The sequence below is a fragment of the Ptychodera flava genome, chromosome 8, assembly GCF_041260155.1.
Source record: "Ptychodera flava strain L36383 chromosome 8, AS_Pfla_20210202, whole genome shotgun sequence".
NCBI classification, from domain to species: Eukaryota; Metazoa; Hemichordata; class Enteropneusta; family Ptychoderidae; genus Ptychodera; species Ptychodera flava.
The window spans coordinates 24,939,434-24,953,370 of NC_091935.1; the positions used below are offsets into that span (position 1 = coordinate 24,939,434).

Sequence of the window (13,937 nt, forward strand, 5' to 3'; positions counted from 1 at the left end):
AAAAGAATCGAAAATTCACCTTATTTCAATCAACACGGGTTACGTTGTATACTTTGTAAATTTAGTGAAGTGAATTTTTGTCCATGACAATCTGCGTTCGCGCCCTGATGTATGTTTAACTGAAAGGCCAATGTTCATGGCGTAGGTGTTGTTTTATTGTTTTGTGTGCCGGTATACTAGCCTGTTAAAGTTTGTTTTTGTGTTGTTGTTTTTTGTTTGTTTATTTGTTTGTTTTTGTTGTTGTTTTTTGTGGTCTAGAATCAAAATGTACAAGACGAATGAGGCATTTATTCCTAATAGATTACAGAAATTTTAATTATGAAAGAAACAATCGTCAAGAAGCCAATTGGCGAGAGAACTTTTCAGGAAAAAGAATCATGATACATTCAATGTGACTTCATAAATAGAAAATGTCTAAATAGTTCACAATTTGCTCTAGGTAACGATGGATGCTATCTGAAGATTATTTGAAAATATCTTCTAACTCAACCTGTAAGGATACAGAGAAAAACAAATTTATATGAATCGAATGGTACTACATATATGCACATACAAAGTTATACCTGCATGGATATTGGTCACTGTCAGGTCATCGTGGATGATCACATCATACTTTACCTGTTTTCAAAACTGTATTACTATGAGTAAACCAAGGTATATCGCTTCAATCTCTCTCTCTCTCTCTCTCTCTCTCTCTCTCTCTCTCTCTCTCTCTCTCTCTCTCTCTCTCTCTCTCTCTCAGCTTCTTGTCAGGGAAAACATTGTATCGTTTCTTTACGTTCAAAATACTCACTGTAGCTCCACTCGGCATCATCACGGTAGAACAGTCAGCCCATTCGTCGTCGCTGCTATCACTAGATTCGCTGCCCGCTTCAACTTCGATGGACGGCACCCTGAAATCCGGTGCATCCGCTCCGACGTCTACCCACAGCGGAGTCATGTCATCAGCCATGCGTGCCGAGACGTCATCTCCGGTAACGGTTCTCGGTTCTTCCGCCTGCTCCTTCGTAGTTTCACCGTCGTGTTTTCGCCTGACTGTTTGTTGGTTTGGGGTCAGCAATGCCGATGAATCTATTCCCCAGGGAGACATCGGCGGTGGCCACGTGACGCTGCTCTTACGAGAGCTGTGTGTCTCACTGGATCTCTCGTCCAGGATGTCGGCACCAGCAGCACCGACAGATATGTGACTTAGAAATCTCGCCCTTCTCCGTTTTCGCCTGCGCTTAATTCGATGGGTGTCACTGGGCAATGGACTGACGAGCGGACTTTTCAAATCTTTTTTCATCGTGTCGTAGCACTTATGATACTTTCTTGCCTGTTCGGTGTCGGGCAGCAGGAGTTTTAACTCAGATAACTCCGGTTTCGTCAGCCTCTCATCGTCTATATCGTCATCAGTTCCAACGTTGGCGTCCGCTTGCTTTGGTTTCGTCATGGTCCGAACGAAGGTGTTCGGCACCTCAATGATGAAGTCTTTTGCTTGGAGTCTGTAGAGGAAACACAGCAATCTCTTACTAACTTGATATCGAACTTTGATTCTGACAATAGGAAAAAATACGATTCCACAGCTGTGATCGGAACGGACACTTTGCAGAATATAAAAGTGAAAACTACGCGACACTGAAAAAATGTATCATGACTTTTGACTTGCATCGGGATGCTCTAAACACTTGGTTGTCCAACTTTTCACGTACAGCATACTTTAAAGCGCCAATAACTATAGCTTTCGTTCAAATATATTGTCCTCATAAGTCAGATTAGTGGACAAAACTTATATACACAACCCTTGTGTGTTGACCAAGAAAACGGTTATATCCCCCAAACCATTGACTTATAACTTCAATGTGAACTTCAGAACTAAACTTAGATTTTAGGTAATCGACTGCATTTTTCGAATATGTTATTTTATGATTGATCGATTTCCTCTTCCGTTCGTGAATAAGAAAAGTTTTATCAATCTAGGTCATATCTTCCATTTGGGACCTTGATGAGCCACCTGCAGTTTTAACATATATTTCATACGGTGTTCAATAAACCGAACGACGGACTTCGCTCCGCTACACTGACGCACGATGATTGGCAGTAGAGACGACCTATACTCACAACACTTCCACCGTTGAGCCCAGCCATGTGGTCGTTCGTTGTCTATCGACTGTCGTCAGAGTATACGGTAGATAGAACTCCTTGACGTCCCAATACTTGTCTCTGGAGAACACAGGCGTTGTACCATAGAGAGTGTCGACGATCAGGAACCCGACCTGTGACGTAGGTGAGAGAAGACGATGGATCATTCTTCCCTTACACATCATTTACTGTCATTTCCATCCACGTAACGCTTACCCATTGTCAGTGATCAGATCAGCATATCATTGAACTTATGGAGAGGGGAGCTGAAGGACGCGACTCTACCCTGTAACCTCCACAAGTGTAATAATCTCCACAAATGTAATATCAACCACAGTTGTAATAAAATGCACCCTTAATGTAATATCGCCCAAAAATGTAACAAAAATCAACCATAAATGTAATAAAAACACCAACCACAAATGTAATAAATGGTAACCATAAATGTAATGAAAAAATCACCCATAAATGTAATAATTGTTAACCATAAATGTAATAAATCTATTTTGTCGTTGCAATTGAGGAATTAGCCCTTAAATATTGATCTATGTAATAAGGAAAGCAACTCCACACATTATTAATTTCTTCATTGTTTGTGTTTAGTGTGTTTTGCATATTTGAAAGTGTTTTTACGTTTCCTTGTTTTGTGTACAGAACTGATTGGCCATGGCTAGGCACAGCTGTAATCTGAACGTCAGTGCAGTCTCTACTCCACAGTGGGGAAGACTGTGTAACACTACGATCCTTTTACGCCGTTTTTTCGAAAATTGCCGTACTTTCTTAATCAATCGCCTCAAATTCGTCTTCAGTGGATAAATTGTGTGGAATAATCGATAGATTGTCTGTATTCCTATGTTGTCCCACTTGAAGTTTGTTCCTTCACTAGGGATGCCAGGATGTCTAATTTTGTTCTACTGTGTTCAAGGTAGTGTTCGTATTGTTTTTACTAGATTGAAATATATGTTCTCGTCAACATGTTTTGTGTCGTAAGTTTCTGTTATAAGGTTTTATATTTCTCTGTTATTTGTTCTGAGTCATCTGTCATAAACTTTGTGTGGTATCACTGGTTGACGAGTTATTTTGACGCTTCCTTATTATGTAACTGTCAGTGTCTAGAACGGCTGTTCCACTTCCATTATCTAACGGTTTGATCAGTACCTTGCCGTTTTCTGATAGCGTTCTCAAAGTATTCTATTCTGTGTTTCGGAAAGGAAACCTAGTTTCAGGAAAGTATGCAATAACATTACACTAGTCTTATTAAAGTTATTATTTACTCAGGGCATTGATAAACAAATGATCACATATGCAAGTTCAAGTTTATTACATTTATGGTTGAGTTTTATTACATTTATGGTTAATTTGTTTATTACATTTGTGGTTGCGGGTTGTTACATTAATGGTTGACTATTTTATTACATTTGTGGTTGATTTTATTACAATTGTGGTTGATATTACATTTGTGGAGATTATTACATTTGTGGAGGTTACATTCCCGACCACTTTACGGTCTACTAGTATGTTGAAAGTACAGTCAGTACAGTCGTGTCTGTACCGATATGGTGATCATGTAACCACAAGCAGATTTTAGACAAAGTATAATGAAAATCATGTGTGACCAACGCTGCTATCACTGCTGTTCTGACCAGCCTTTAGATCGCTACTTCTATGAAACGTCTCTTACATTCCTTCAAAGCGAAAGTACTTTTAAATCATATAACTTATTATTTGTGACCATCATTTCGATCATGAAGTTATTTTCAAGGTAAGGTCACGTATAAGTTAATAGTATGCCAGTATATTGCGAATAGTTCGAGGAGAAATAGACATCAAATCAGGTCCAATAATCGTTATCATTCAAGGTAAACTGTGAAATTTACCAGGTCCAAGGAACATATAGATGATGACAAAGGCAATGGGGCCATCTTGAACCACGAAATAGTGGTGGTACCAGGTGTCCGGAATGGGTAAGCGTACCCTGCCAGCTAGCCGCACCCGTCAAGATTGACCCAAAGCGACAAATTCATTGTTATTTGGTGAATTCACCAAATTACTTTTGTGAGTCAAAATTTGGTATGCTGTCACTCATCATTTGAGAAACAGACAGGTCATATTTTGATACAACATCTCCGTATCTACCGTAGAACTTCTTAAATGATTTCACTAATCTACTTAGAAACATAGTATTAAATTGTGCGATCCGACTTTATGAGCTGCGAAGAAGTGCGCTACATGAATCCTATTACGTTGCTAGTTTCTGTGACACTTGGTCTCACCTGCAAGTTTCTATCGAGTATGTAATTGAGTTCAAAGTCATCGTCATCGCCACCATAGGGGTTGATTATAGTCTGGGCGACCTAGAAAAGAAGAAGATATGACACGGATTTCACGCTAAACAAGATTATTTTTGCTTTCGAGTACCTATAAAAATATTTTGTGGCAGATCAAAATTACAAACTGATACAATGAACCGCCATAATGCACTTATGTACAGATTCAGTGACATACCTTAAGCCAACCGAAGTAGAAGAAAAATTCAATGACAGTTAAGACTGGGAAGTAGAGGTCCAGCCAGTAACTATCGTAGCCTCGTGTTGGATCCAGAAACTGTGCAGCGAACACCTTGGCGATGAAGAATGAGTATGTTGCTATGGTAACTACCTGTTAAGGAAACGTCATACCGTTAACCTTACCATCAAGACATGTAGACAGGGAAAGTACAGGTTTAAATGTGTACAAAAGAGTTATATTCGATATCAAAGAAATTGTTAACTTTTCAACAAAGTTTTCTATTATCGTGCCATCAACTGATGTCATGCGAAAATGCACCCCTCTCCTAATATCTCAACTGTTGCATTGAGGCACGCATGTAAGACTTCTTTGCTCGAAGTATGGCGTCAAACGCATGAACGCCCTCAATGGACACGACATGGTCATTTACCTGTGTGTACACCAATGGAACGCTTATCCAATCGTAGTTCATCATTGCCCTGCACCTGGAACTGTGGTTTTGCAAGTTCTGTGGAAAAACAAAGGAAAACGATAGCGCGTCTCATAGTGGGCGTGTCCGTCCGTCCGTGATAAACTTGAAATGCCGTGATTTAAAAGCGTACAGTCAACTGTAATCTGAATATGCCCATATATGGTCAAAGGAGCATTCCTTGGTATTCAAAATGCCCATTTGAGGGCGCTGCTTTTAAAAAAGCGGCCACCCGCTTAAAATCTGTGATTGGTTAGATTTTCTCTTTCCATGGTAACTGTAGCAAAATTGGAACAGGTGACAGTATACCTTTAAAAGCGAATGCAATTCCACGACGCATAGAATCATGCACGAGGTCGTCTCTAAATTCTGACTGGCTGAGAAATACATTTATGCAAATTTCGATAAAATAAATGAATGAATTGAGCCTCTGATTTAATAAAATAAACAAGCGAAAAAAACAACAAAAGTGGAATGTCACCTCAGTGTGAGTAAAAGCTTGTCCATATAAAAGCGTCATCGATACATTGCAATTATGGTTATTAAAGGAATTTTACAGATTGTTACTGATTAATATATTTCAAAGCGTCCGCTTATTTACTCATGACGAAATTGCCTCACAGGGTTCAAAGAATGCAAGGTAAAACACGGAGAATGCCATTGCATCGTAGTAGTAAAGTCAACAGCTGGATGTTTCTTTCACAGATCTAGAAAATTTATTCCGTCTGTCTCACTGACCCTCATGAGAAATGCCAGCGCCTCGTTGCTATGAATCTTCCCTTGCTGTCTCAGGTTGTTCAGCGATGTAGAAACCCAACACAGTGGCAGCCAGAATTTGGTATGAGGAGTCGGCAGGGTCTCGTAGAGTTTTCGCTCATCTTCTGTCATTAGTCCTGTGAAAATAGTCAACATTCAATTCGATAACATTCATGAGAAGACAGTGTGTTTTGCAACACATACTTCTTTAAACACTTTATGATCAACATGGCACCTCGCATCTTTCTATGCAAGAGACTCGGGGTGTTTGGAAATGTTTATCATGAATAATGGTGGCAACTATGGCGCGACATATATACAAGGAAGTTCGTTTACACATACATATCCAAACCCATAAAATATACATGTGTGTTAACCAATCTCTTATTGTCTTGGCCTACACTGGTGCAGTTCAAAGAACAAGATGTCTATTATGTATATGTGATCAAGTGAAAATGCTGTACGTCTGACTCAATGAGAAGTCAGCTCTAGCTACCGTATACGGTTGTACAACTGAATCTGAGCAGATGGCTAGGTGCGATGCAGCTGGTTTTACCTTCATTCCGGTTTAACTAACTCTACTGTTTGTCATTCACTAAAACGTGTCATTTTAATATACGACTAGGTTTCATAAACCGGAGTCTTAAAGCATGTCTTGTATATTTTAAACACATACCCACTTCAACCAAGTGTAACATGGTTGGAAATCTCTTGAGTACGCTCTTGGACACCGAGCAGAAGACGATTGTCGAGGTCAGGTTCAACCAGCGCACCAGCGTTCGTCTGACGATCCGCGTCTCCTCGTCGAAGCCGTGGATGTGAGTGGCGAAGAACAGGGAGATCTCGTCCGTCCATGGCACGGCACTGAACATGTTCCACCACCGACCGACCACGAGAGTGACGTAGAAACCGAGAAGAAAGCTGATCGGAATGACTGCGAGGAGGCGCTCTTTGAAAAACACACATAGCTGTGAGCAAATGAACAAAATGTGAAAACTGAGACCAAGCTGGTTTTTTCCTGCTGGTTCTTAATCGTCACGCTTGTTTCCATGACTGGCTAACATTGTCCGTATTATGTTCTTTCTTGTCAAATCCTTTAAAAGTATACCGCAACATGAAATACAAGCTTTGAAAAGAGAACATATTACCGGTAGAATTTGCGATGGTTGTTGACAAATGAATGCCTATCAGCCCAACTTCGGTTCATAATGAACTTTTAACATATACACACATATACATCCACATGCATGTGCACGCACAAGCACAGATACGGAGCTTGTCTGAGACACACGTTACTGTGAATACGAGTAACGTGTGCAGATATTGATATCGCTGGCATGTGGTTTGATAATTAGCCGAGGACTGCGTATTTGAACATGCTATAACGAGAAGTACGAGATATTGTAAATCATTCTACGAACGAAAAATCAAAAAATAATGTCAATGGTTGCGTGTACTGGAACTACAGTAATAAATGGTTTCTTTTTCTGAAAGACTTCTGGCCATGGTCAATAATTTCTGCAACAGCATGTTAAGTGGTACTATATATAAAATTGTCCCCAAACTATATAACTCTTTTCATATTTCCGCCAACATCCTATAAATGGGCACTAATAGACGCTTCATCATGTACAACTATAACAACGCAAACTCGATTTTGCTGCATCGAAACACAGCTGTATATTGCTTTAGAAATCGAGGGAATTTTGGCACCGCTGTGTTGCATGGCTTACCAATTCGAATGCAATTTTCTGCTCGTCGTCAAGTAGAAACCTGTAGAGGATTGCCAGTCCGTAGTAGATGGCGAGAAATATCACTAGTTCCTTGTAGACCAACTTGTAGATGCTGCCCCTCCACAGAAACAAAAGTCGTGGAAACGAGGATAAGTTAGCCTGGGAAACTTTGAGGGAGTATGTGATGGTCATCACGCGAAATCTGAAAAAAGGGAGGATGAGAAGCGATGACAGAACGCTGAGTAAATGTTGTCAAAGATATCTGACAATGTTAATTTCGTGCATAATGATCGCTATGGGTAACGCCCTCACGTCATTAATCAGGGTCATTGACCGTTACAGAGAGGAAGGAGATCTCGTTGGGATGTAAACTCTCAAACATTTGACAAAGCGGGTTCATCTCACCCCGTATATAGTTCAGCAGCTAGTGTCAGGAATGATTGAGCGTTGTGTCGTCGACGACAATTGGTGAAGCAGGTGAATGTAACGATGTGGGTGATTTGCTCGTTGGTTTTAGAAAATATACAGAAGAGGCAATTTCGTTATCTCGATTTCATCATCTCACCTCACTCTCCTCTTTTTCTATCAATATATATTTGCCTTTATGCCATGACTAACGATGTCACCAATACTGGGGCTAGAAATTACGTCCGTATACTGCCTGTCTGGTTTAAGAGCCGGCGCGCAGTCTCCCTCAGAAGGATGAATAAAGCAATTAGCTTGCGTAACACCTGCTATTGAAGCCAGTACCTTGGATAAAATGTCCATTTTAAATTCAGCGCGATGCGAATATTTACTCAAAAAGTTAATAAATCATGTGCATGATTCATAGAATAATTCGGGGCCCAAAAGTATGTCTCTGATATACGAATTATTAAAATATATTTCATTGATATAATTAACTCTCTCTCTCTCCCTCTCTCTCTCTCTCTCTCTCTCTCTCTCTCTCTCTCTCTCTCTCTCTCTCTCTCTGTTTCTGTCTGTCTGTCTCTGTCTGTCTGTCTCTGTCGCTGTCTGTCTGTCTCCGAACTTCGAAAATAGTGTTAACACCATATACATTTTCATTAATATAATTAACGATATATATATATATATATATATATATATATATATATATATATATATATATATATATATATATATTATATATATATATATATATGCAAACATATATGCTAGGATTCACGGGATCTTAAAAACTTCAAAATAGCAAAACCATCACCAGCCAACATAGCAACACGGATAGTTCAAGTTTCGGTTTCGTTTTCAGAATGTGATTATTTTGATATACACGGTTGTTTCATTTTGGACCTGTTGCTTTGCTACACATTTGTTATTACACTTTTTGGCCAATCTGTTGACGTCTATTGTACAGAGATAACTTTTCGTTATCTCGCGTTTTCGCAGGAGAACATTCTAAGGGCACGTATGGAAAACATGCTATTACCGGCGAACAGATGACAATCAAAACGGCGCAGCATAATGTTTCCAACAAATGTTGGTAATTTTAGCATTCCTGCTCGCCACAGTAGCGGAGACAATGCCATAACACGCTGTAATGACGGTAACCTTGAATATCAAAATGCATGCACAATTGCCATTATTTCCATTGCGTTAGAACATAAATAATAGTCTACCAATTTGCGGTGCATGGAAGCAGTGTTTCATCTAATTACAGAGAGTATTGACCTACAGTCACTATTTCCATGTATTATGTTGGACGGTCAAATAAAGCTTTATATACTTTTTGACGAGATTAATGGCATCCTTGGTAAAATAATTACTTTTAGGTGAAATAATGAAGTTCACAGGGAAAAATATTTTGTGAGATTTTCGGTCACTGCCCTTGGTAACGATTCTCAATTTCGATATTATAGTCAGAAATGTCTCTCGGCCAGACCACGTGACAGCTACTATATTATAGTGTTGATGGAGTAGCATATGTAACTCGTGATATTTTGGGTTCATATTATGTCGTTCTCTGCATCAGTCATGCCTCCAGTCATCTTGCTTGTCCAGTCTCTGCAGTGCCAATGCAAAGACGAATTTTAAAGTCGTCTGATGACTAGATATTTTCCTTCCCTTTGTTTTCATTATTATGGCGATATAGGGGAATAATTTACACAATGCAAATTTAGAGCGGGTGCGTCCTCTGTATCATGCTTTTCTGACGTATGAAATCTTTCACACAATATCCAAAGATACTCGGTAAACACATTTGGTTCCAACTGTATTGGGTCCGGGATAAGAGGGAAAAAAACGAACGATGTTGGCATTAACGTGACAGTATGCTATTCTGCATGGATTAAACTCTTTGAACGCTTAAGTCAATTTTGTCGCCTTTACAAAATTTAACGCTGACAATATTTATTTTTTAGATCCAGTGAATTTTTTCAGAATTATCTCGAATGTTTTCTACCTCGTGCATATACATTTTCCACGTCTGTCCGTTTTGACCTTGTTACAGGCAAATTACCAGTGGCGTTATTCATGTCAGACGGTTGCTAAAATATGGTGAGGGTCGTTTTGACGGTATTGCCTGCTATGTTCGCAATATTATTTCTTCCCTCTCGACGTAAAGAAAGACACGGATCTACAGCTCGCAAATAACCTTACCTTTGATGTTCCACCCGATGAACCTTCACAAGTAAAAAATACCCCGCCGCTTATAGAATGACGGTGTATTTGTCCCAGGAGCATAACTTAGGCATTGGAAAAATCGATGTTATCGAATACGTATCATACTTATGATTATGCAAATCGCCGGGGGTTCACCCTTCGATGCCAATGTATGATTCTGCAAGTCTTTTGCTTGAGAGGTATCGACAAAGAACCGGTAACAAATTATCGTAAACTTTCGCAATTTTCGTTATTTTTACCGGTATGTACGTAGACTTTCTTGATATATTCGCTTCATGAGTGCCGAAACTGCAAGTAGTCCGCTTGTCAACACAGAAGGGTCAAAGTGCGAGGTTCGTGGGGGATGACTTACGAACACAGACATATGTTTTGTGCTTTGACCGAGCGATACTTCAAGTGAAACAAAATGCTGTTTTAAAAAAATTTACTTCGGTTTTATTACTCCAGTTGTGTGTCCAACAAACGGTCGATCGATCAAAGTGATGTACAGAGTACGTTTGAAATCAATATTTGGTGTCAGGTAAATTCATTGTAGCCAGAAAAACTATATAACTATATATATATATATATATATATATATATATATATATATATATATATATATATATATATATATATATATATATATATATATATATATATATATATATTATATATAAAATTACATATCTATGTATCTATGTATCTATGTATATATATACATATATAAAATTACATATCTATGTATCTATGTATCTATGAATATATATGTAATATATATATATATATATATATATATATATATATATATATATATATATATATATATAAAATTACACATTGACTTTAGCATTACCTAAACTCAAAATTAAGTAGCCGCTTCATTCATAATTTCACACAAACACTGCGGTATAACTTAGCACTGCATACTACGCTGTGTGTTTTGACCAAATTTGGAAAAAGTGCCCTATCACGTGACCGTAGTGTCGTCTGCAGCTTTCAAACAATGGCGGGTGAATAGAATGTGATGTGCGCCCGGGTGTGCGACGAACCTCTTTCTAAAACATCAATTGCAAGATTTTCCATTCCAACAGCCTACGAACTTGAACAGCTCATCGACGAAAAAGATTCAAGCGCAACCAAGGATGTTGCCATAAGTACATTCTTATAATATTTTTTGAAGAAAGATGTACTACTGTTACCGCTGTGTGAAGAATCGCCAAGTAAACTTATCACAGTGGATTTTTGCGGGGCGTAATATAAAAACACATTGAAACCACATAATACTATACAACCTGGGCGTGTGGTGTGTTATAAAAGACCTATAACCTGGTCTTTATTCCGGCTCGTGGCCGTGTCGTTCCCGTCGGCCTACGACCTCGGGGAATTGCGATGTGTTTTTGGTAAAGCACGGCCCCTCGGGGTAATTAACGGGCGTAATAACCCTAATGACCGGGTAATAGGTCTTATATATATATATATAATATATATATATATATATATATATATATATATATATATATATATATATATATATATATATATATATATATATATATATATATTTTATAAGCGTGTCCGATGGATTTTTTCCGGCCCGTTGCCAAAACAAGTCATCGTCAAAGGTTCATTATTTTTGCAAATATTCCAGCCCGATTATCATGAGCAGAGTCTTCTCGAATCTGCTGTTTGCTCCTGAAATAGTCCTATACAACACATATCTGGCATTAATATGTCAATTTTTACTTCCGGCATAGACCTGACAAAGTCTGCCGTCAGAGATACTCATGCTGTCGTATTCACTTAGTCTATCAGGGTTTTTTTTTTCAAATTGCTCTTTGAGTATTTCCTATTTTGATGTCTTTATTTATTTGTTTGTGTGTCTATTTTCTACGCCTAGTAATTGTTATTGAAACCCTAATATGTAAACGATGTTTGTATACGTAGAGTACCCTACAGAGTGAGGAAAACGTAATGTGGCGAGTAGTTGCGGTGAACTTTTGAGAGGCAGATAGAAGCTACAGTGGTTGAAGAGTGAATTTATTTTCTGCCGGGAGACGACAGTACAGAAATCGTACCAGTGCAATCACAAGGGTAATTTGTTTCCCCTCCGAATACTCCTACGAGTTGAAAATACCTTAAGTAGTAAACACCTCAGGTGACAATATCTCGATTTGAGATAGTTTGCTGCCCTTGATGTACCGACGACGGTGTGTCTCGTTGATCTTGAGACGGCCAGTATTAGTTTGTAAACGGACAGTACAATTGTGAGGAGCATTCAGTTTGACTCATAATGTCCGAGTCGTACTGTTTCCGCATTGAAAGAAATGACGAGTCGTGTCGTCCTGTGATCGAGGAAATATATGCAGACTACTTTATGGGGTTCATGAATATTAACGAAAACAAGGCTTATCTCCTTGCTTCAGTCACTCAGATCGGATAGACGAGGTCGGAATATGGACAGAGCACAGGGCATCGCAAGCAATATTCGTCTAGAAGTTATGAATATGATCAATAAATGTCATGTATTCACTGATGTTTTTCATTATACAAGCCTTACCCGTGTCTAGTGTGTGCCTATTACTTTACCCTAGCTATCTCTGTATAGTATTTTAAAGAAAACAGTCCACATTTGTTAATTGCCCTCCCTAATCCCCTTCATTATTTGTTCTGCCGATCACCAACGTAAGGGCTTATCGCGCTGACCAATAACTCGTTAGGGACTGGACACAAATTACAGGGGGTTGGGCGGTGTTTTTTGGGGTGGGTCGCCATTTTTCGCGCAAGCATTTTTGAAGGGTCATAAAATTTTGTGCAAGCCTATGGGGGAGGGTCACCTTTTTTTATGCATCAAAGCTGAAATTGCATGTGCACGTATTAAAGAATATGGAATACTGAAAAAAGAAAAAATACCTCCTGGCACTTTCATTTTCTGTCATTTCCATTTTCAGCGCGCCCTTCGGGCGCAAGTTTAAGGGTATAATAAACAATGTATTGATGATCCAAGCAGCCACATTGATTTAAGTTGTCATGATTTCTACTTATCCAACTCCTCTATTGTACATATAAACTGTCCCCTATAATGACGCTTTCAATAACAATTTGGGAGATCACTTATTTGATATCATTCTCCCGTTGACAATACATTGGGTATAGGTCGGTGTCAAATGTTCATGAAGCTGTATGTACATTTTTCATTTTTTGAGGACATTGACAGAATACAAACTATTCAGAATAGTGCAAAATGTCATCAATAACAACTGGAAGCTTCAGGTCGAACAACTTTTGAATAACAATTTAGGATCAGATAACCTATGAGTTATTTGTAGTTTCTTCATAGCCTACAATGTATAGTGAATCAACATTTCGGTGAAATTCCAAATCAAATTTCTTGCACAACCATGGATTTGAAACCACTTTAGTCTAATCATGAACATTAACACCAACAATAAGGTGTACATAATGCACAGATTTACCTAGTTTTGTATTGGAAAAAAATATTCATAGTTTCATCATAGGCTGCCATGCATAGTGAATGGACATTTCAGTGAAATTCCAAAATCAAATTTCTTGCACAACCATTGACTTGAAATCACTGTAGTCTAATCATGAACATTAATACTAATAATTAGTGTACATAAATGCATATATTTACTTAGTTTTCTATTGGAAAAAAAATATTCATAGTTTCATCAAAGGCTGCCATGCATAGTGAATGGACATTTCAGTGA

The 13,937-nt window shown here is 38.5% G+C and overlaps 1 protein-coding gene across 1 annotated transcript; it reads right to left on the reverse strand.

Moving 5' to 3' along the window:
- Nucleotides 1-270: 270 nt before the first annotated feature.
- On the reverse strand, nucleotides 271-10,342 carry LOC139137930 (bestrophin-4-like). The gene is made up of 10 exons (XM_070706176.1): nucleotides 10,204-10,342; nucleotides 7,588-7,789; nucleotides 6,531-6,822; nucleotides 5,837-5,991; nucleotides 5,060-5,137; nucleotides 4,627-4,779; nucleotides 4,395-4,475; nucleotides 2,101-2,255; nucleotides 794-1,484; nucleotides 271-490 (listed from the first exon to the last, which is right to left on the reverse strand). Exons 2-10 carry the CDS (start codon nucleotides 7,777-7,779, stop codon nucleotides 464-466), a joined length of 1,824 nt encoding a protein of 607 aa, XP_070562277.1. The 5' UTR covers nucleotides 7,780-7,789; nucleotides 10,204-10,342; the 3' UTR covers nucleotides 271-463.
- Between the last annotated feature and the right edge of the window lie 3,595 nt (nucleotides 10,343-13,937).